General features: G+C 36.5%; 1 protein-coding gene across 2 annotated transcripts; it reads left to right on the top strand.

Moving 5' to 3' along the window:
• The first annotated feature begins 3404 nt into the window (after positions 1 to 3404).
• On the top strand, positions 3405 to 22659 carry C1D (C1D nuclear receptor corepressor). 2 transcript variants are annotated; one of them, XM_029937493.1, is made up of 5 exons: positions 3405 to 3461; positions 17886 to 18032; positions 18762 to 18828; positions 19135 to 19190; positions 21779 to 22659. In XM_029937493.1, the coding sequence occupies exons 2-5, from the start codon at positions 17895 to 17897 to the stop codon at positions 21941 to 21943; spliced, it is 426 nt and encodes a 141-aa protein (XP_029793353.1). In that variant the 5' UTR covers positions 3405 to 3461; positions 17886 to 17894; the 3' UTR covers positions 21944 to 22659. The 2 variants fall into 2 exon arrangements, with proteins under 2 accessions (XP_029793353.1, XP_029793355.1); XM_029937495.1 differs by lacking the exon at positions 3405 to 3461 and adding an exon at positions 7130 to 7172.
• The last annotated feature ends 903 nt before the right edge of the window (positions 22660 to 23562 follow it).

The following is a 23562-nucleotide window of genomic DNA, read 5'->3' as shown; positions in this document are numbered from 1 at the left end:
TGGCTACTTTTGGCTCAATGATTAAAAAATGAGATTGATGAATGAGAATATGCATCCAAATGCTGGTGTGGAGAGGTTCACAGTTGTTGTTGTTGTTGTTTTTTTAATGTTTTATTTATTTTTGATACAGAGAGAGACAGAGCATGAGAGGGGGAGGGGCAGAGAGAGAAGGAGACACAGAACTAGAAGCAGGCTCCAGGCTCTGAGCTAGCTGTCAGCACAGAGCCCAACACGGGGCTCGAACCCACGATCGTGAGATCTGACCTGAGCCGAAGCTGGAGGCTTAACTGACTGAGCCACCCAGGCGCCCCGACAGTTGTTTTTTAATTCATGATATATGAAACAAAGAGAGAAACAAAGCTTATTGTAATTGTATAATAATATCATCTGCACTTTACTTTTCAAAATTGAGGGAGGGCAGAGTGGCAATGGGCAATATTCTGCAAAGTAATATTTTGTACACATAGACCATAACCTGTAGTAATTTTTTCATCCCAGGTCCTTAAAGCTCACAAACCAGATGGGAGTTTTGTAAACAAACCACCTATAAAGCAAAACTGCTGCATTTCAGAGAAGGCTCTTCCCCTCTGGTCTCCCATCCATCTTCCTCCTTCCCTTCGTCCCTCCTCCCTTTCTTTTCCTTTTTCATTCTTTCTTTCTTCATTCCTTCCCTCCTGCCTTCTGTATTTTACATTTATAGCAAGTTGCAAATATAATACAATACTCTCTCATACCATTCACCTAGATTCACCAATTATAAAGCAAACACTTTGCTACATTTGATATGTCTTCAATTACTATTATTATTACTATTAATATTTTTTGAAATTATTTGAGAGTAAATTGCAGATAACATGGCCTTTACCCCTAATCTAAATATTTTAGCATGCATTTCCTGCGAACAAGAACATTCTCTAACATAATCATAGTGCAATTTTGAAACACAAAAAATTTAACATAGATTTAACACTATGATTCAATATAAAACCTATATTAAATTTCACCAACTGTCCCAATGATACTCTTTATAGAGCTTTTTTTTTTTTTTTACTGATTTGGGATTCAATCCAGGATCATGCATTGTCTTTTGCTGTTGTATCTCTCTAGTTTCTCAATCTAGGATATTTTCTCTTTTTTTTTCTTCATGACATTAACATTTTTGAAATAGAATTTGTTTTTTTTAAAGAATGCCCCTCACTTTGGGTGTGTTTAATATTTTCTGAGGATCAGATTCAAATAATACCCTTTGGCAGGAATAATACATTAAATGATGGTGTAGTATTTCTAAGTGCATCATGAAACGAGGCATGAGATGTCAGTTTGTCTCATTAGTGGTGCTAAAATAGAACAGTTGGTTCTCTATCAGATTTTACTATTGTAAGATTACCATTTTTACTTTTGTCATTCAAAAGTAATCTGTCATGAAGTGTTTTAAGGTGGTGTATATGTCCCGTTCTCCATCAAACTTTCACCTAATAGTTTTAGCATCTACTGATGAATCTCACCTGAGATGATTATTATTATGATGGTTGTAACAGTGATTTTTGTATGCTATCCTTCAGAAATTAGAAAAAAATTATATTTTACTCTGATATTAGTTGGGAGCTTGTTTTGTTATACATAGTTTGAATACTAAGATCTAAGAAACTCCCTAAATTCAACATCAGAATTTTCTTTTTTAATCAACATTAGAATTTTCTAATTTCCTTCATTTTTAGAGATGATATTGTAAAGTGATAATTACTGTTACTAATAATTAATGTTTATTAAATGCATACTCTGTGCTGGGCACTGTGGAAAACAGTTATGGTGTCTCATTTGACTCATAGTTATTATCAGACTCTAATTTCCCAGTAAGAATACTAAGGATCAGAGACTAGTAACTTGCCCAGTGTCACATAGCTTGAATGTCCCAAACAGCTAATTTTGCATAACCCACCATTGTTTCTACTGTGAAGTAATCAAATGGGAAGGAATCCATCTACTCTGGGAATGCTGTCAGTGCCTCTGTCTTTCAGTTCCAAGGCCAGCCATATTGTTATATATTGAGTCTCTTTTCCTGCAGCCAAGGTCTGGAGTACTCACTAGTACTGAGGTGAATTCATCCTCTTGATGTGAAATGGAATAAAGGAAACCGTGATGTAGCATAAGGCAGTGCTTTTCAAATGCTATCAGGAGGTATTACACCCCACCTCCACCTCCCATGACCCGGAGATTTTGGATAACTTTTCTTTTTTTCTTTTCCTCCCCATTCCCTCACCCTTACCAGTTTTACTGAGATAGAGCAGACTTGTAACTATATTTGTTTAAGGGACATAATATAATTACTTCATGTATATGTAATATATATAAAAACTTAGGAATATGAAAATGATGCTGTTAATCACTTATAGTAGTCCCCACCTTGTCCTTAGAGAATATGGTCCAAGGGCCAACACCTCCCCCTCCAAGCAGCCTGAAACTGCAGATAGTACTGAACCCTATATATACGATTTTTCCTATACATACATACCTGTGATAAAGTTTACTTTGTAAATTAGGCACACTAAAGAGATGAACAACACTAATAATAAAATAGAACAATTTTAACAATATACTGTAATAAAAGCTATGTGAATGTGGTCTCTCAAAATACTTTATTGTACTGTACTTACCCTTCTTGGTAATGATGTGAAATGACAAAATGCCCAGGTGATGAAATGAAGTGACATGAATGATGCAGGCATTGTAAAAATGGTATAAGACTACTATTGATCTTCCAATAATTCATCAGAAGGAGGATCAGCTGTGGATGATGACTGAGGTTAACATCAGGTAACTGAAACCAAGGAAAGTGAAACCATGGTAAGAGGGAATTACTACTACATTTCACTTAACAGTTTTTCCTCCCATATTCTGACTGTATTTATTAAAATATAATTTTGTTTATTGAAACTAACAATGAAAAATCTGGACTCGTAGTTTGCCTTTTCCGCATTTCAAGAACTTCATTTTTGCTGTATTTTACAAAGGCATCTTTTGGCGATGAATTGTAAAAATAAAGAATCTGCGCTTTTGCGACAGAAAATTTGGAAGTCTGCTCTAGAAGGTTAATTTTGAGGTGGGCAAGGGGAGTGCAGTAAGAACCAGGGTCTCGGAACCAGCTTAAACAAAAATAAAAACTTGACCAAAGCTTTAGTAACTAACTTCGTTTCCGGGTTCAATATGCTCAGCCTGTATTACGGTGGGCGTCGGCCAATACAAATCTAGTAACAAGTAATCGCTTCACGCCCCAACTCTTTCCACGGCTTTGGCCTGAGGCGGCACTAGAGAGCACAGGCTCGGGAAAAGGAGCCGGGGGCGGGGCGAGCAGCGTGAGGTTATCAAACCGCGCCGCTGGCGCCCTGGACAGAGGCGGCGCCTCAGTGACGTCACCATTGTCCGACTGCTTTTCCCGGAGACCGGAGTGGAAGGCCGGCGAGGTATTAGTCGAAGCTGGGGTTTGAGTTTTTCTCGTGTTTCTGCAAAAGTTCGCTTCTTATGGGAGTCTCGCATTTTATCCCCTGGTGGACTGTGATGAGCGTGTCCAGCTGCCTAGCCTTCACAACGCTCACACCCGAGCGTTGGGGGCAGCGTTGCTTCAGCACTCCCGTTTGGGCTTATTGGCTTTGGCTAACCTTGGCCCCTTACGTCTTTCTCTGTCTGGCCTTTACTTTTCTTCTTCTCAGGTCTTCCCCTCAAATACTGGAAGGTGAAGGAGAAATTAAATGACTTCTCAATTTTCTGCTGCCGTCAAATCTTGTTTAGGGAGGAAGGCCAAAGTGGAAAGTGTAGAATAACTTTAGTATGTTATCCGCATGTATCGTTCAACAGTATGATCACAAACTACCTGCTGCTGCAGGATTAGCCCACTTGAGTCGGTAGGCTAATCTCGATTTAATCTAGAGTGGGTAATCTCAAGAAAGTTTTCCTTTATACCTCAGGAAGGTTAAGTGCGGTTCAAACTTCTGTTTCAAATTATCTTTAATGTTTTCCTGTGTGTTGACCGCAATTCAATTTTTGCTTGATAAAGATGTGTATGTCCCGCTTATTAACCTCTTTGGACTGTCTAATAATATACTAAAGCGAGAATTGATTGTATGTTGACATTGGTTCCAAAAATGTTGGATCCAAAAAAAAAATTCCGACTATTCAAATTGAGAGAACCGTTTGTGATTGATGGAGATGCTAGAACTGATTGTTTTATTGAAAGATAAAATAGTGACACTGTGAACAGTGGTTTTCCAAAATGCTATAGGATGTTATAGCTGCCTTCAGATAGCTATATTGTATGTATCACAGTACAGAGGTGATACAGTTTTTCATAACTGCTTTTAAGTTTCAAATGGTTCTTGATATGTGCTATCTCAGCTACTGTTTCCGAACAGTTGACCCTTCAAGTTTGGCTTTGAATAGTCCACATTGGATTAGGGCATTTGATCATTTTCACATTAGTAAAATAATAACTACTACTACTACTAGTTAATAGTGATAACTGAGCCATGCACTGTTCTAATAGCTTTACCAATATTATTCATTTAACTTTCACAATAGTCCTATATACTGTTACTCTTTTAGAGATGAGAATATTGTAATAAGCAAATTCCATGGTTTTGGAAGGTAGTTTTGCTGCTTCATATCTATAAATTTGAAAATACTTTGAATTAAACATTAACATTAAATAATCAAAGTAAATTCATTATAATCTGATGTAATTATTCATCTGAATCTTGAGCAATGTTTTGTAATTTCTATTACTGTTATTGGGCTTTGGGATAAATTTTTTTTTTTAGTATTTATTTTGAGAGAGGTAGAGCAAGCAGGAGAGGGGTAGAGAGAGAGGGAGACAGAGTACCAAGCAGGCTCTGTGCACTGTCAGTGCAGAGCTTGACACCGGGCTCAAACACAGTTCTCAGGAACCATGAGATCATGACCTGAGCTGAAATCAAGAGCCTGAGGCTTAAGCATTTGAGCCACCCAGGTGCCCCTAAATTTGTTTTTCAGAGGTTAACACCTTTAAAGGAAAAAGTTAATCCTCTCAGGGATTTTACTGTAAGTTTGAAGGAGAATTATAGGTGGCACTAACATGGGTTGCCTGCCAAAGGAGTGAATTATTGACAGATTGTTCTATATATGTTTCACCATTATTTTCTAAGATAATGCAGTGCAAAAAGATCATTATGGTAATAGAATTCTGGTGTGACATCTGCATATGTCTCTGTAGTTCCAAAAACAATTATAAATTGGATTTTTTTCTGGCTTAGTTCATAATTGTATGTAACTCTACTTAGCATAGGAATGGAAATAGTCCTAGAATGTACATTATGGTATATTTTTCTTTTGGGTTCATGTGGTGTGGTGACTTCCTATTATATTTAAGTATAAATTCTAATCTGATATTAAGATTCTCCAAAATTTGTCTCCAGTTTACTTTCATTGGTTTTAGACAGTTAACTAGTTCCTAAGAACCTAATATGTGGCAAGACATTATGTTATTCATGTGCAGATGCAAATGTCATGCAACATGAATCCCACCTTGAAGGAATAGCATAGACGGTATATACCAGTGGAGTGTTTTGGGCAGAGGACTGACATGATCCTATTTAGGTTTTTAGCAGGATCACTCTGGCTGCTGTATTAAGAACAGATTGTTGAAGAGTGGCATAGGCAAAAGCCAGGAGACTAATTAGGAAGGTGTTGTTATAAATCACATGAGATTATAGCAGCTTCATAGGATGGAAAGAAGTAAATATGGTGAGTAGCAGTTCAATATTGTAGGTAAAGCTAACAGAGCTGTTTATGGATTAAATGTGGGAGAGTGATAATTGTCAGGATTTGGGGCTTGAACAACTAGAGGGGGGAATTGCCATTAACTAAGAAGTGAAAAACTATGGGAGGGCAGTTTTGTGGGGGAAGATTAGGAGTTGACTTATGACACACTAGAATTGAGATGTCTATTAGTCATCCAAGTGGAGATGTTGAGTCTACCAAGTCTGGAGTTCAGTAGGGGTAGATCATTGCTAGAAAAGAACATTTGGGAGTTGTCAGTGAACAGATGGTATTTAAAATTGGGAGACTGGAGATAATCACCAAAGGAGGGAATATAAACAGAAAAAGTCATACAAGCCCTGAATCCTTAGGCATTTTAGCCTTTATTGGTTTGGGGAGATGAAGAACTAGCAAAGGAGGCAGAATGAATAATTACTGAGGGATAGGGATAGTTTTGAGAATCTAATGTGGGATTCGGGGCCAAGAAGTGTGTTCATTTTTGTCAAGTGCAATGAATGAATGGATCAAGTAAAATGAGGTTTGACACCTTTGAATTTATCAAGATACATGAAAATGTGTATGATTGATGGATATATGATAACTAAGTCTGGAGAACCATGAGAGCAAAGAAGAAATTTCTCCTTTTTAGAAGAGAGGGCATTTTTTTTTAATAGTTTATTGTCAAATTGGTTTCCATATAACACCCAGTGCTTCTTCCCACAAGTGCCCCCCCTCCATGACCATCACCCCCTCCCTCCCTCCCCCTCCCCCTTCAGTCCATGGTTCGTTTTCAGTATTCAGTAGTCTCCCTTGATCTGAGTCCCTCACTCTCCCCGACTTAGAAGAGAGGGCATTTGATATTGGTTTAAAGACTTAACTGTTTCTCTGGGCTAAGTATATTGGGGACGGATTAGGAGAGCGGGTATTCACAGCAGAGGGAAAGGCCTTATTCTTTCCCTTTAAGGCCATGTCTCCCAGGCTGATGTTGTAAAGATACTTTTGCAAGTCCTTTCCTTTGTGTCAGCCAGTTCCTGCATTCTTGGTACTTGTTCTTGCTTTAGGCCTACTGAACACTGCTAAAGAAATTCACAAAACCCCAACCAGGTCTGTCTCAGTTGCCTGACAATTCCTTTTTATAAGATTTAAAATTTTTTTATTTAATTAAAAAAAATTTTAATGCTTTTTATTTATTTATTATTTTTGAGAGACAGAGAGAGACAGTGCGAGCAGGGGAGGGTCAGAGAGAGAGGGAGATACAGAATCTGAAATGGGCTCCAGGCTCTGAGCTAGCTGTCAGCACAGAGCCCAACGCGGGGCTCGAACTCACGAACCGCGAGATCATGACCTGAGCCGAAGCCGGACACTTAACCGACTGAGCTACCCAGGTACCCCAACAATTCCTTTATTTTTCCTTATCTTCTTAGCACATAGTCTACAATGCCATGTGAATGAATAACATTTTTTCTACATATTTAATAGATATTTATTTAGTATCTGTGACATTTTGCTGTGATACTTGGAATGTAATACTGAGCGAAGACTTACTCTGTGTGAGGCTTAGCTTACAGTCTAGTGTGGATGATGGACGTTAATCAGATAATTACAGAAATATGAAATTACAACAGTGATAAGGAGAAACAAGGATCCTGTGAGACTCTGTACCTAGTGCACATAAGGGTGTGGAGTTGAGCAGGCGAAAAATCACAGTGGCTTGGAGTCCTTGCAACTTTAGGAGTTCCAAGGATGGCACACATCCAGAAAGGCTTTTGTACTGTGAGAATAGGGAGCAAATGGCCTCATGTTGGCTAGAAAATTTATGTGTAGAGAAGGGAATCTATTCATATGGTTATTTGAATATAATAAAGCTAAAGAATATAGGTTTGATTTTAGCTGCTAAGTTGGGGAAATGAGATTTTATCTGGTGTATTTGTGAATGAATATCAAAGAATTGAAAAACTTATTAACATATAATATAGATAATTACTATGTTATATATTTTGTTTAAAAATCATAATTCTGAGAGTATAACATAAAATGTGCTCCCTTGCCGTCCTGCTTTTTGATTTCCCAGGAGTAGCCATAGTTAAGTTTCTTTTCTTTCCTTTAAGAGACTTACATGCATATACAAATGTTTATGTTCTTAAAACAGATGTTCTTAAAAACAAGTGGGTGTATTATATGTGCTGTTCAATTTTTGTTGACTTAATATATCTTAGGAATCAATCTGAGCTCTATATTTTTTCACAGCATCAGAGTATTATATTGAATGAATATATCATAATTTATTTAACCAGTTAAATGGGCATGTAGATTGTTCCCTACTTTAAAGTTTCAGTATTTTAGTGTGTTGCAGTAAATGTCCTTGAACATTATCTTGTGTGAAAGTTACTCTTTGGGAAGTAAAATTGCTGGGTCAAAGAATTTGTACATACACTATTTTGAAGCACAGTGCCAAATTCCCGCCTCCCCCCATACTCAATTTACACACCAGTTAATAATGAATGAGAGGCTGTTTTCTCCTCACCTTTGCCCATACTAGATACTATCAATCTTCTTAATTTTGGCTTGCTTGATAGATGAAAAGTGGCATCTTGTTTTAGCAATTTATGTTTCTTTAATTCTAAGATTGAGTAGCTTTCTTTATGCTTATTGGTCATTTGGATTCCTTGATATGTGAACTGCTGATTTTCTTTGTTCATTTTTCATTTGGATTATAGGTATTATCTTTGTTATTAAGTTGATTTGTAGAGGTTCCTTTTTATCTGTCTTTGTTGCAAATATTTTCCCTAGTTTTACATATGACTTTAGATTTGGTTTGTTGGTTTGTTTATTCATTTTTGCATGTATACATTTTTAGGAGAGGCAGATAAAGTATACAGCATCAGGATTTTTTAGAAGGAAATCTGCGACATTATTGAAATAATTAGACACTCTGGAATGTCAGCCTTTGTTAGGAATGTTAGTAATACACACCTCATTTAAGGCCACAGTGTCTGTTTTTATAAGCTTTGTTCAACAACTATCACAGATCTGGTGAGCACTCCCAGTAACCTAGCTTCCTGTTACCCCCCAATTATATCTGGAATTGAAATGAGATTTAGTAGAGCTGCTTAAGTATTCTTGACTGTGCTTTCTATTTAGGGGGTTTTCAGTTTATGAATTGAGTTATATTCCAAATGTTAATTTGTGAGTTAGCTATCTAATTTCACTATAGAAATAATGTACATAGGTTCTTATCTTGACTCTCAAAGTGTAATTAACTCATGAGGGCTAGCTTTTTTTTAAATGCAAATTCAATATGTCTTATAATTTTATCCCTGTGTACTTAAGTATGCATCCTTAAATGATAAGGATATTGTCTAATATAACTATAATGCCATTTTTGTAGCTGAATTCTTTTTTTTTTGTATGTTTGTTTATTTTGAGAGAGAGAGAGAGAGAGAAAGAAAGAAGGAATATCCCAAGCAGGCTCTGTGCTGTGAACGAAGAGCCTGATGTATGGCTCAATCCCACGAACTGTGAGATCGTGACCTGAACTGAAATCAAGAGTCAGAGGCTTAACTGACTGAGCCACTCAGACACCCTTCATAGCTGAATTCTAATTTCATAACAAAATTATCAGTGATCTCCTAGTGTCATCTAACATCTGATCCATGTTCAGATTTGTCTCAAAAATATCTTTTTACATGTGATTTGAATCAAGATCCAAACAAGGTCTATGTATTCCATTTGGTTGTTAGCTCTCCCAGATCTCCTTAATCTCTTCTTCCTCTACCTCCTCTCCCTTTTCTTAGTTTTTCTTCATCCCATTTATTTGTTACAGAAACCAGGTCAATTGTCCAACAGAGTATTTCTCATTCTAGATTTGTCTTTTTGCTTTCATGTGATGTTGTTAACTTTGCCCTCTGTATTTCCTGTAAAATGGAGGTTAGCTTTAAAGGCTCAATTACGTTCAGATTCCACTTTTTTGGGATGTTGGTCATGCTACAGAGATGGTGCTGTGTACATCACATTGCTTAACATCAGGAAATTCATAATTTGTTTGTGTCCTACTTTCAGTGATGTGAAGATTGATCCCTGGGTTTAGTAGTGACTGTCTCAGGGTGCTTGGGTGGCTGGGTTAAGCATTCAGCCTCGGCTCAGGTGACGATCTCATGGCTTGTAAGTGAGTTTGAGCACTACGTTGGGCTCTGGTGCTGACAGATCAGAGCCTTAAGCCTGCTTCAGATTCTGTGTCTCCCTCTCTTCTCTGTCTTCTCCTAAGCCATCTTGCACTCTGTCTCTCTCTCAAAAATACGTAAACGTAAAAAAAATTAGTGACATTCTCACCCCTCCATTGTAAACTTCCCCATCACCCCTTTATCTGTCAGTAATTGTTGCCTGAATCTATAATTTCATTAGGGGTTGCAAAATGGTGATACATATTTTTTAAAATTTGTCATTCCTTCACAATTTGTTAGCTGGAATTTGAAGTCTGGTTTTATTACTTGGGGAACCTGACAATCAGGACTAACAAGGCTAATGTGGGGAAATTCTGTCAGAACAACAACTTGTAAGACTAGGAATCTACTTTTTCTGTTGTGGTTCTGGAAGCTTACAGGACTGTGATGGTCTTTTTGATGTGACACCTTAGCGAGGCTGCAGCCCCCAGATATTTAGTCTAATACCAATCTAGGTGTTGCTGTAGAAGTATTTGTAGATGTGATTAAAATCCATGAATCAGTTAAAAGGTGTTAGATGCAGAGCTGAGGATTCCCTGACAAAACAGAGATTCCACCTGTGGACAGCAGCTTCCGCTTGTAGCCAGGAGTTCCAGTATGCCCTTTCTTGATGGCCTGCCCTGCAGAGTTTAGAATTATTTAGCCAGCCCCCCACAGTTGCACAAACCTGTTTTCTTGCAATAAATCTCTTTTTATATATATATATATATATATATATATATCTCCTATTTGTTCTGCTGCCTGGGTGAGCTCTGACTGGAACCAGGAGCAACTCCCCTGACAAAGTGGGGTGGGGAGTGGTGGTAAGGGTCAGAGAACCTACTTTTTTAGGGTGACCGTATGACTTTTTGTTCAAACTGGCACTTGTGAAAGAGAAATGGGGAGCTGAGCGGATGGCAAACTGAACAACAGGTATAAACTGGGGTTGTCCTGGGCAGATCGAGACGTAGTCATTCTGTGTGTCAGCCAACAGTATGACACAGCCCCTTCAAGGAGCTTGTAGTCAAAGGGAGGTCAAGTACATCAGTAGACATTACCAGCTAGTGTTTTAGGTGACATGGCAGCTTGTAATTGTGTTTCTCCAGAGAGAATGGCAGGGCGGCACTCAGAGAAAACTTCACTGGAGGAAGCAAAACCTCAAAAATAAGCAAAGTTTGAACAAAGTTAAGTGGGAAGAACAGTTACTGTACAGAGAACCAGGTAGGTGAAGGGTTAGAGTGAATGAGCACGGCACATCTGGAAAACTGCTATCGCGGCTGCAGCTATAGGATTGGAAGAGGAAGGCAATGAAAGGTGAGGTTAGTCAGACAAGCAAGTTCCATGTCATAATAGGCCTGGCATCCTACTGAGGAGATGGGGAACTTTGCAGGATTTTAAGCAGGGGTGTAAAATGACCAGAGTATCTTTATAGAAAAATCATATTTTGTAACGTCTCAAAATTGGGAGTGGAAAATATTGACAGTAGGGAGACTACTCAAAGGCTCTTACAATAATGTAGTTAGAGTGGAGGAAATGTAAGGACATTAAGGAGGCCAAACTGATGGGCTTTGGGTCCTGAGGAAGGGGTGAGGGTGACTCCTAGATTCTGGCTGGACTCCCCTCCCTGAAGTAAGAGAATCAAGGGCAGGAGATAGGGGCATGGCTTCTGTTCTGTGTGTGATGCTGTGCACCCCTCTTTTCTCCTGCCTGTACTATGGTTTTCCTTACCAGTGAGAGGAAGAAGTGGCAGTAAATCCTATAGGAGTTACTAAGAAGGTCCCCCCCTCTCTCTGCGCTTTAGTCTCAGCCAGACCTTAGAGATGGAAAGAGGCAAATTTTCTCATGTCCTCTTCCACCGCCACCTTTGCTGTTGGTACTTTAGAAGGAGGAGGTGGAAGGGTGAGAAATACCTATAGAACGTGGGAAGGGTAAGTTCTTTTCTTCTTTCCCTTCTTTGGACATTTTCCCATGTACAACTTTGGGCAAGTTATTGAATCTGAAGTAAATGAGTTAATGTGTATATTTAGAATAGTGTCTGGCTCATAGGCAGTGATTTTCAAATGGTTGCCATTGCTGCTAATACCATACATGCATGGCGCCATCCTGGGATCTGAGTAACAAAAGGAACAGAGGGAAGTTTCTGCAGTTCTCTCCTTGTAACTTTTCCTGTGGAAAGAACACATATTCAGGAACTGTGTATATAAACTGTTAGAAGAAATGATATGAATTGGAGGGAATTTCTGACAATAGAAGAACCATTATTTTGTAGTTGGCCTTGCCTTTATTCTTTAGTTAGGTAAAAGACAAGTGGTTCAGTTCATATTTAATGAGGGTAATTATTCTTACTGCTTTGCAGTGTTTACCCCCACCCATTTTAATAATAAATAACTACTTGTTTATTGGGGCTTAGGGACCAGGAATAATTGCAGGGAAAATCCCCATCATGATTCTGGAGAGGAAAATTATTCTTTAATAGAAAAATTGGATGAAAAAATTCACATTTAAATAAAGGCCTTTTTGTATTTTTTATACTTGCAGTATTTGTTAAAAGCCAAAAACTTTGTTAAAACATGGCTTTATTTAAACTTAATGATTATTTATTTTTATTATAATTTTAATACTTGTTTTTTGAAATAACAAAATTTAAACAATGAAGAATGAAGAGTTAGGAAAATGAGTCAGCTTTGATCCTATTCCCTAATCTCTGTCCCTTCTCAGAGAGAATGTCTCTTTTTTGTATATCTCCTTCCAGAGCTTTTTCTATATATCTTCATATATACACAGGCTTTTAGAAACAAATGGCATATGTTAGATACATATTGTTTTGTATACAATGTTCTGTGAATTTTTTCACCATTTCTCATTGTGTGTTACTACATAAAGACTTCTTTGTTTTTAATATTCTCTTGGATGGATGTGCTATAATTCATTTAATTGAATTCATTTATTGATGAATATTTTAGATTAGTATTTCCAGTATTTTGTTAGAGATTTTTCATTCAACAAGTGTTTATTGACTGTTGGGCAGTTCTAGTGAATAAAACACAAAAATTTCAGCTCTCATGTAGTTCCCTTCTTTTTGAGGTGGTCAGCCTGTAAATGAATAAATAAGCCGGATGCTACTGAGGACTCAGAGGCGGAGGAGATGGGAGTGCTGGAAGTAGGGTGTGTGCGCCTGTAACAGGGGCATTCAGGGAAGGATTACCTGCAGATGGCCTTTGAGGAGAGATTGGTGAAGGTGAAGTAATGTGCTCTGAAGCTCCTGGTGGGGGAGAAGCAGTCTAGGGAGGAAAGAAGTGCAAAGGCCCTGAGGTAGGGGCATACCTGATGTGAAAGGGAAGAGCCATAGACTGTTACGGGTGGAGTGGAATGAGGAGATGAGGTCACAGAGGAGGCAGCAGAGAGGGCTTTTTAGGCCTCTGTAAGGAGTTTGCCCTTTATTATTTTTAAAAATTTTTACCTAAATTTTTATTTATTTTTATTTTAGAGAGAGCCCACACATGAGTAAGGGAGAGGGGCCAAGGGAGAGAGAGAGAATTATAAGTGGGTTCCGTGTTCAGCACAGAGTCTGACGTGGGGCTCAATCTCCTGATGCTGGGATCATGACCTGAGCTGAAATCAAGAGTTGGACACTCAACTGACTGAGCCACCCAGGCACCCCACATTTTTCCCAGATTTTGTCTTTTATTGAATGAGGTATAATGAGCCTTTGAAAATTTCCAAGCAGAGTTATGATATAATGTGACTTAGATTTGTAATGATCAAAAACTCTCAGGATGTAAACAAGGAGGCCATTTAGGAGGCTACTGCAACAATCTGGGTAAGATACAGTGATAGCTTGACCTGGCTTGGACCAGAAATAGAAATGGTAGGATGTGGTGATACTCTAACTATGTCTTAAAGATAGGGTGAGAGAAGAGTCAAGGACCACTCTGTAATTTTAGGTCTGAACAATTGGAAAGGTAGAATTGGAAACACTATAGCAGGCAAGATTTGGCTTTGGGCACATTACGTTTGAGAAGCTATTAACATCAACCAGATATATTGAGTAAGCAGTTGGAAATACGATTTGGAGTTCAGTGGGGAGGTCAGGGTTGGAGATAAAGACCTGGGAGTCATCAGTATATTAATGCAATTTAAAGCCCTGAGCTCACCTAGTGAGTAAATTAGAGAGGAAAAGAGAATCAAGGATGCCTGTGGGCATTTCAAGGATAAGAAGCTGAGGATATGAGAAGGATGCAGCAAAGGAGACCAAGAAAGCATCCATGAGGTAGGAGGGAAATCAAGAAAATGTGATGCCAAGGAAATGAAGAGAGTGAACAATGTCAAGTGACGAGAACTGGGAATTGACCATTGAATTTAACAATGTGGCTCTCTGGATGACCTTGATAAGAGCAATTTTGAATGAGAAGGAGGGGGCCTAACTGTGGCAGATTCAAGAAAGAATGGAAGGAGAGGAATTGGGACTCTTAGTATAAACACTTCTCTCAAGGGATGAAAAATGAGGCTTTGCTGGAGGGGTATGAAGTCAAGGTATTTCTTTTGTTGTCAAAGATGGAGAAATAAAATGTAAGCTTATGGGTAATGATGGAGCAGAGGGAAAGATCGATGCAAGAGAAAGTGGGAGAGATTGAAAGAAGAGTTCAAGGAGTCCATTTTAATAAATTTGTATGTATGCATACAGAGATTTCTCTAGGCTAGATTCTTAAGAGGATCTTCTGAGTCAAAGGGTATGTACATTTTTAAATATCTGTACCAGTTTATATTCCAACCTTCATTGTATACCCTTGCCAACATTGAACTTTGCTAATCTTTCAAATTATTGCCAGTCCAATGGGTGATATCTTTTTTAATTTGTAGGAATTGTTTATATATTTGAAGTTGTCCATTTTTATATTTTGGCAAATATTTTCTCACAGGTTCTTTCTTGCCTTTTAACTTTGCTTATGGTATACTTTTATAATGTGGATTCCCCCCCCCCCCTAGTTTTTATATAGTTAAACCTGTCATTCATTTCCTATTGTAGCATTTGGGTTTCATTTGGATTATGTAAATGTTTTATATAATCTTTTAATAAGTTTATACATTTACCTTTTTAATTCATCTGGAGTATATTTGTGTCTGTGTTATGAAATAGGTATCTAAGTTTTTCCTCTTTTCTTTTTTTAATGTGTTCTTAAACATTTAAACACTCTAAGAAGTAACTGTTGCTTAAAGGTTTGAAAGAAAATACCTATATCTTCTAGGCTTGGAGCCTTTTTGAAGGGTAGATCTTTGACTTAAACATTTTTTTTCTTTGGCTAATGATCTATTTGGTGTATGTACTTCTTTTTAGGTTAATTTTGGTAATTGATTTTGTTTTCCCTCAGCACCACATTCTTTTCATCCAGATATTCAAATTCATTGGCTTAAAATTCTACATAGGGGCGCCTGGGTGGCTCAGTCGGTTAAGCCTCCGACTTCAGCTCAGGTCAGATATCACGTTCATGGGTTCGAGCCCCGCATCAGGCTCTGTGCTGACAGCTAGCTCAGAGCCTGGAGCCTGCTTCCTGTTCTGTGTCTCCTTCTCTCTCTGCCCCTCCCCCTCTCATGCTCTGTCTCTCTCTGTATCAAAAATTAATAAAACATTAAAAAAATTAAAAAAAAATTCTACATAAAGAGAAGAAATACTAAGTCTTCTTTATATTTGCAATTTATTCTTTGTACTTACACCTGTATTTGGGCAGCAGCTGTGGGAGCCTTTCACAGATCTAGAGATTGGTTTAGCTGTTTTCAGCCCTCATGGCCTAGCTCTTATTGCCCTTCATCGTGGGGTTATTCTTACATTGTCCTTCTCTCTGTCTGTCTGTCTGTCTGTCTGTCACTCTCTCTAGGGGATTTCAGGCTCCTTGAATCTCTTTCCTATCAGTCTGGTCCCATTTGCTCTTTAGCTTACAAAAATGTGTACTGTTGAGGTATGCTGATGGCTACATGCCCTTCTTGGTTTCCAGTGTTACAGTGGACTTATTTTTGTATTTCTTCTGTCATTTTGGAGAGGTTTTGGGAAGGATGAGAGGGATATGTAAATTTCCAGTTAGCTTTTTGAAACAGGAAGTCACAATTCCTTCCTGTGAGGCTTTTCTCTTATCAGAGTTCTTTGTTTAATTGCTGGTTGCACAGCAGTTAGAGCATAACTTTACAGCATAAGTCGTGATCTTCAGATGGACTACCTTGGTTTTTTTTTAAGTGAAACCAGATGTCTCAACAGAATATACTTGTTGAATAGAAATGTTGATACATTGTCACTAAATATTCCAATAGTACTTTTTAAAGTTAAGTGACATACTCATCATAACATTTAGAACTATAAGGGACTTTACAGGTCATTAGACCAACTGTCTTATTTTATGGATGAAGTATTTGAGGCCCAGAGACTTTCAGTGATTTATCTAAGGTGACAAAGTCAGTAATCAAGCAAGACAGAAAGCCCAAGTCTCTTAACTTCAATTCTGCTATGCTTTGCTATTTCACACATTCTTGATGGTGTCCTGCTTAGCTTTGTAATATGGATGAGGTATTTTCAGCTAATAAACCTTTTTTTTTTTTTTTTTAGCTGGTATGGTATGTATGGCTGGGGATTGCTTCTAAAATTTGCTCTTAGATATCATATTAAATGCCTTGATGTGGATTTTGGTTTTTCTCACACAGATATTATATATTAAGATATAAATGTGAATTTTGAAAGAATGGGCTGTCAAGGTATACTCTAGCCTAAATGAAAACCGTATAGTTTATTGCTCCCAAGTTTCCTCTTTTCTTCTTGTAGGCTTTATGAGATTTATGGACTCTTTAAATTTGTTATTAATATTTTTAAGAGACTTAAAGAATATATATGTATATATGGGCTTAAAAATGATTTTAGTGATAAATAGTCATAAGATATTTCAGAACTAAGGTTTTCTAATTTTTTAGTTTAATATGCCATGCTGCTAGATCAACATCTAAATTTAGAAGGGCTATGGGGCCCCTGGGTGACTCTGTCGGTTGAGCGTCCGACTTCAGCTTAGGTAATCATCTCATGGTTTGTGGGTTTGAGCCCCGTGTCCAGCTCTGTGCTGACAGCTCAGACCCTGGAGCTTGCTTCAGATTCTGTGTCGGCCTCTCTCTCTGCCTCTGGCCTGCTCACACTCTGTCTCTCTGTCTCTCTTTCAAAAATAAACATTGAAAAAAATTTTTTTTATTTAGAAGGGCTAAAATATATGTTTTTGCTTTACTTGTTATTTTTCTCAGCAAACATACGGATAGGATATACTCATACTTTCATTGCTTTGTGTGGTTTTTAACTTCAACAGACAGTTTTTTAAATGTAGGACTTTGATTAATGATAATCCATGTTTGGGGGGGTCACATCTTTTATTCTTGAAAGGCATTGAGGCTCTAATATGTACAGCATTAGTGGACTTGGGTGGGTTCTCTTCTTCCTTTGCCCACCTCAAATAATTTGAGGAGGGGAAGTTTGAAGGTAGTTGCGCTAGAATTATATTCTAAGAAGATTTGTTTAATTATCTTCAGGTTTTAACTCTTGTAGCACTTAAAAAAAATTTTTTTTTTTACATTTATTTATTTTTGAGAGGCAGAGAGAGACAGCGTGAGCAGGGGAGGGCCAGAGAGAGAGGGAGACACAGAATCTGAAGCAGGCTCCAGGCTCTGAGCTAGCTGTCAGCACAGAGCCTGTGGCAAGGCTCAAACCCACGAACTGTAAGATCATGACCTGAGATGAAGCCGGACGCTCAACCAACTGAGCCACCCAGGCACCCCTGTAGCACTTTTTAAATACATTATATCACCTATTGATTTTGCTTTTGTAAGCTAAAGAGCAATTTGTTTCCCATGAATTCTAAGAATTTAATTTTTTTCCAGTTGGTCACAATGGCAGGTGAAGAAATTAATGAAGACTACCCGGTAGAAATTCATGAGTATTTATCAGCATTTGAGAATTCCATTGGCGCTGTGGATGAGATGCTGAAGACCATGATGTCTGTTTCTAGAAATGAGTTGTTGCAGAAGGTATTTTAAAAATGTAATTTATAAAACAGAGTGCTATGTTACGAAAGCATATAGAAGAAGACATAGCTTAGTGGCGTGTTCCTTTTCCCCTTTATTTCAAGTGTTTGGGTATTTTTATATGGAAAAAACAAACCAGAACTCCAACTTTAGGAAATACTTCCTCACTATATTTTTATTTTGACATGGTTTTGAGAAAAAAGGAGCACTCACAACATTCTTTTTGACAGACTCTATCTTTGACCTTTTAAGTATTACAATGATGTTATCAGAGTTTCTGGAAACCCTATAGGACAAAAAGAGTAAATTGACTTTGACAGTCTAAAACAAATCTCATTATGTTTCTTCTGTCTTTGGTATTGCCTAAGCATTTTAGCCTGCCTCTTATACATAAATGCATCATGTACAATGTTTATATTGATAAATTACTTTTGACATACAAAGCCCAGATCGTAACTCCTGAAATTAAAGTAATTGAAAAGAATTTTTCTTAGATTATACACATTCTTTGTCTAACTAAAGATGATACCTTGAAGTGAAAATTTGTGGACAAAATTCTCTGGTCAACAAAATTTTTTCTTTTTACAAATAATTTCAAGATCATTTGGTTATTGGATTATAGACAGTGAAAGAAACATCTCTTTGATATGTTGTATTTGATGAAAATTAAAATATGTGATGGTGCTCATTGTATGTATTTCTTTTTTCTTTCTCTTTCTCTTTTTTAAATAGTTGGACCCCCTTGAACAAGCAAAAGTGGATTTAGTTTCTGCTTACACATTAAATTCAATGTTTTGGGGTATGTATATTAATTTGGAGTTAATTAGAAAGCAAGTTATTTATTATGTCAAAGGGGGTTTATTTTTTAAATGCTAGCAATTTATTTATAGTTATACTTTATAGCAGTTTTAATAGTCAGATATTTATTTCTTTTAAATCAGTATACCAGAGGTCCATGAGCCACATAAAATTTAATATTACATAAATTAAATCTTATTTTAACTTCTGTCATTTTTTGTGATGTTTCTTTTTTGTGAGTAGATTTTATTTAATGCTCTCAGTTAATATATATGTCATTTTGTCCCATGAAATCTTTGTCTTGTAGTTTATTTGGCAACTCAGGGAGTTAATCCTAAGGAACATCCAGTAAAGCAGGAATTGGTAAGTTTGCAGTGGATTTCTTTTTATATGACTGTTTGTTGTGATCTTCCTGAAGTCAGGGTCACAGTACCTTTATCACACTAGTTACGGAGAACAAAATTATTTAGAGTCCAAATTATGAAAGCCAAATTTCATCGTGTCTTTAGTGTTTCTTTTCCTTGCTTTTGTCAGGGAATTTGTGTTCTATATATTATATAAATCTCTGGATGGGAAAATGTTACAATTCAAGTAATTATTTATAACTTCCATATTATTTTTTCTATAAATTCTTGAAATCCTGTGCATCACTACAACTGCCCCTCACCCTTTTTTAAACTCTTACACAATTCTTAAAAGTATATTCTAGTTGATTTACTAGCAAAGACGGGAAAGTTTCTCCCCCACCTTTTCAATTCTTCCATTAATTCATTTTCTCAGCAGTAAAGAATCCAGTTCAGCAACAAAGCTAAAAGCTTTTTTGGCACCAGTTGTATGTGTACTGTCCAGTAATTCTGCATTAGTGACATATTTACAACCTGTAATAAATCTTCTAGGTTTGTCTTTGTATTCCATTTAGATGTATAAGTACAGTATATAAGGTCTAGTATCTTCAAGTTTTTGCTGACTTCAAAAATTAAATCATTCAATATGAAAGAAAAAATTAGAAATCAAACTTATGGTTACCTTCTTGCCTTGGCTTTATGAATAAGAATACTAATACATTTATCCTTTGTGTTTATAAAATGTAAGGTAAATATGTGAAATACACTTGACACTGGATTATTATTCTCAAGTCTTAAGGTGTTGATATGTATGTTATTTACAACTTACTAAAGTACTTGCTCATTTATTTATAAAAAATGAGTAAACCAGATCTCTTGTCTTCATTGTATAAACATAGGGAGTAAGATACTTTCTTTTAAAGTTCTTTGGGGAAAAACAAATTTATTTTAAATATAGAAATTGTGAAAAATACTTAAAGCAAAAATGTAAAACAATATGAGGCAGAGATCTTGATTTGACCAGTGGTACTGGGTTTAAAGTCTTAAGGAGTATGCGCTGTACCATCTGTTTTCAACTTTCTGATATAGACTTTACATTTATAAAGTTCCTCATTTTTCCTTTAACATGAAGTTACTTATAGTATTTTAATACTTGATTCTGTCGTTGGAAAAGCATAAAATCATTATCTTTTTTCTCTATTAGAACTCACTTTATGGAAGAGTACATTCATATTCTGGACGAGGGTTGGCACATAAGAAAGCACACATAAACCTGTTCCCCTTCTCTGACCTTCTGACAGACATCACTAATTGATCACAGAGTCAGTGTGTGAGAGGAAATCTATTTGTCACATATATCATGAATGGGGAAAGGCATTGCAGATAGTTTATTTACTTAACAAATAATTGAGTGCTTACTGGAAGCCAGGCGTTATATCCAAGTAAGAGGATTTCTCTGTGAATAAAGCTGATAAAATACCACTGCCCTTGTGGCAGATGCCAGTCTATCTAGTGGAGGAGACAAGCATTTAACATAATAAGCAAATAATAAGTATATGTAGTATATAGTATATTAGAAAGTTATAGATTATGAGAAAAAAATATAGCGAAGGGTAAGGGGGATTGGAGTGCTTGACAAAGATTCCATTCAAATGGGAAAGGCAGGGCCTGTTAAGGGAGAGGGAGCGGCTCTGTGGATGTTTGAGGAAAATCAAGGCTGGGGCAGGGGAGTGCGGGGAGGACTTGGCGCTTTTACTCTGAGAGAAATGGAGACTATGAGAGGATTTTGAGCAGAGTAGTCAGCCTTTCACAATAAAAAATTCTAGGAATCAGCACTTTTCTGTGTAAATTTCTGTAACTATTTTGATTATTTTAATGAAACTTGCTTTCAATCATTTACTATCTGTTTTACGGCTCTCATCCCCATTATTTAAGCTTTCCAGTCAACCTATAGAACAGTCCTTTATTCTGATTAATGGTCTCAGAAGATTTGAAGTGATACGGCAACCTATTCTGCTTTTCACTTCGTAAAGCCTGATTAGAATTATATTTTTCATCAAAGTGTCATGTGCTTATTGATCAAAACTATGAAATTGAACAAAAGATCTCATATTTTTATTTTGCTTATTTTAATTGTGATATTAGAAAGTAAAATAAAAAATAGTTAAGTACTGCTCCATCCATTTTCCGTTAAGAAAAATTTCCAGTTTAGTTTGTATGTTGCAAGTATATGAGAGCTCTGTTTTAGATTATAGACTCTAGATACATAAGACTTATGTGGATTTAGGTTAATACTAAATTAAAAAATATATAACCACACATAAACGATTCAATATTTATCTCTGAAGTGGGGTCTTTGTCTAGTTCTCCCTCTGTTGAAACATCAGAACACTCTGAAATGACTTTTTAATGTCTATTCCCCCCAGACTGAACTCCAGGAGAGCATGGAACATGTTTATCCTAGTCACTTGTACTTACTAGCACCACTCAATAGGCAGTAAACGCATATCTGTTGAATTTAACTGAGGTATAGTATAATAAAACTTAGTGGTGGTGAACAGCTTAGTAAATCTATTGCCTTATTATTATTATTTTTTAATCTTTAAGGAAAGAATCAGAGTATACATGAACAGAGTCAAAGAAATAACAGACAAGAAAAAGGCCGGCAAGCTGGACAGAGGTGCAGCTTCAAGATTTGTGAAAAATGCCCTTTGGGAACCAAAAACTAAAAATGCATCCAAAGTTGCCAATAAAGGAAAAACTAAAAATTAGCCTTTTGTTTGGATGTACACCTATTGAAAAAGTGTGTCATTTTTATTGTTTTCCACAAAAGAGATGGTTATGTGGCAATACAAGGTTTAAATGTATTCCTTATTCAATTCATATGTTAAATTTACATTTTAAATTTGTAATGCTAAATAATTTTTCTCCAGAAAGATTAACTTATCTTTATTCATCTTCTTACAGAGCACTATGAGATTTGTAACACTGTGGTATATTTTATATTTATAGTTTATCATCTCTCTTGACAAGACTCTTATTTCCCTATACAGGTCAATCTTTCAAGTATCATTTTATAAGCAACTATGAAATTTAAGTTAAGTGTTTTTTGTAAACATTTGTCTATTTTAAATGAATACTGACTTTAGGAAGTATGCTATCTGAAGTCTGAAGTTATTAATACATCTGTTTTCACTATATAATTTTAAGAAAGAATGAAATGACCTAAATGTCCATTTTTTTCTATGTAGTTACTTCATGTTTTCATGATTTGGGGAATGATTGCTTCCTTTTGATATTTGAACTATGAAATTAAGACTTTAAGGTTATATTTTCATTCTTGGCAGTTTGCCTCTATGTCCTTTTTAAGGTAAAATACATTCTCATTAACTTTAGATGGGAAATGAGGTTGTATATTGATGGCTGAATTTTGGCATAATGGCTATACCCTATCAATAAAGGCTATACAGTTTGTATAGCTTACTGTTTATTTTTCTCTTTTTATATATTTCCCCTTGAAATCAGGAAGATAGGTTTTAAAAATCATTAGGAAAAAATTCATGAGTTTTTGTTCCTTCTGCATCATGCCCATAGTTCTCTTGGTCTCACTTTTTCAGATTTTTGGATTACGTGCTTTTTTAAATTTTTTTAATGTTTTTATTTATTACTGAGACAGAGAGAAACAGAGCATGAGTGGGGGAGAGGAAGAGAGAGAGAGACACACAGAATCTGAAGCAGGCGCTCCAGGCTTTGAGCTGGCAGCACAGAGCCTGATGCGGGGCTCGAACCCACGAACCGTGAGATCATGACCTGAGCTGAAGCCAGCTGCTTAACTGACTGAGCCATGCAGGTGCCCCATGGATTACCTGTTTTTGAGGTGATATTAAGCATTTTGAAACGACTTCCTATGTTATATAATGCCACTTAAGGGGAAGAGAAATCTAGAGGAGATTATATTGTGTTTATATCCTGATTTATTTTTCTGGAATATTTGTTACAGAGAATTATATGTATTAAAAAAATTTTTTAATGTCTTAAGTCCTTGGATTTTAATTATATGCTCTTAATGCTTTCAGTCTTTGAATCCACATCATTATGTATAGGAATGCCAAGTACAGTAAAGTACTTTAATTTTTGAAAAAGAAGTTGTTAAAAGTTTCTGTGTGATTAATTCTCCATAAGTAACCTTGAATAAATGGATTTCTTGATTTATGGTAGAAGATATTGGAAACGGTCTTAAAATGTAATGGATTTTGTAAAGCATGTTGAACTCTTTCTGTGGCACATGAAGAGGAAGTCACTGATAGATGCAGAGTCTTTTGGCTCAGTTGTCAGACAGTTTTTGAAGTGGAAGAACATTTATAGTTATTTCATTCCTTTTTTCACCTTCA

This window comes from Suricata suricatta, chromosome 4, assembly GCF_006229205.1.
Source record: "Suricata suricatta isolate VVHF042 chromosome 4, meerkat_22Aug2017_6uvM2_HiC, whole genome shotgun sequence".
Classification (NCBI taxonomy): domain Eukaryota; kingdom Metazoa; phylum Chordata; class Mammalia; order Carnivora; family Herpestidae; genus Suricata; species Suricata suricatta.
Note: the sequence above shows the minus strand (reverse complement) of the source record. Positions and strands in the feature narration are given on the sequence as shown.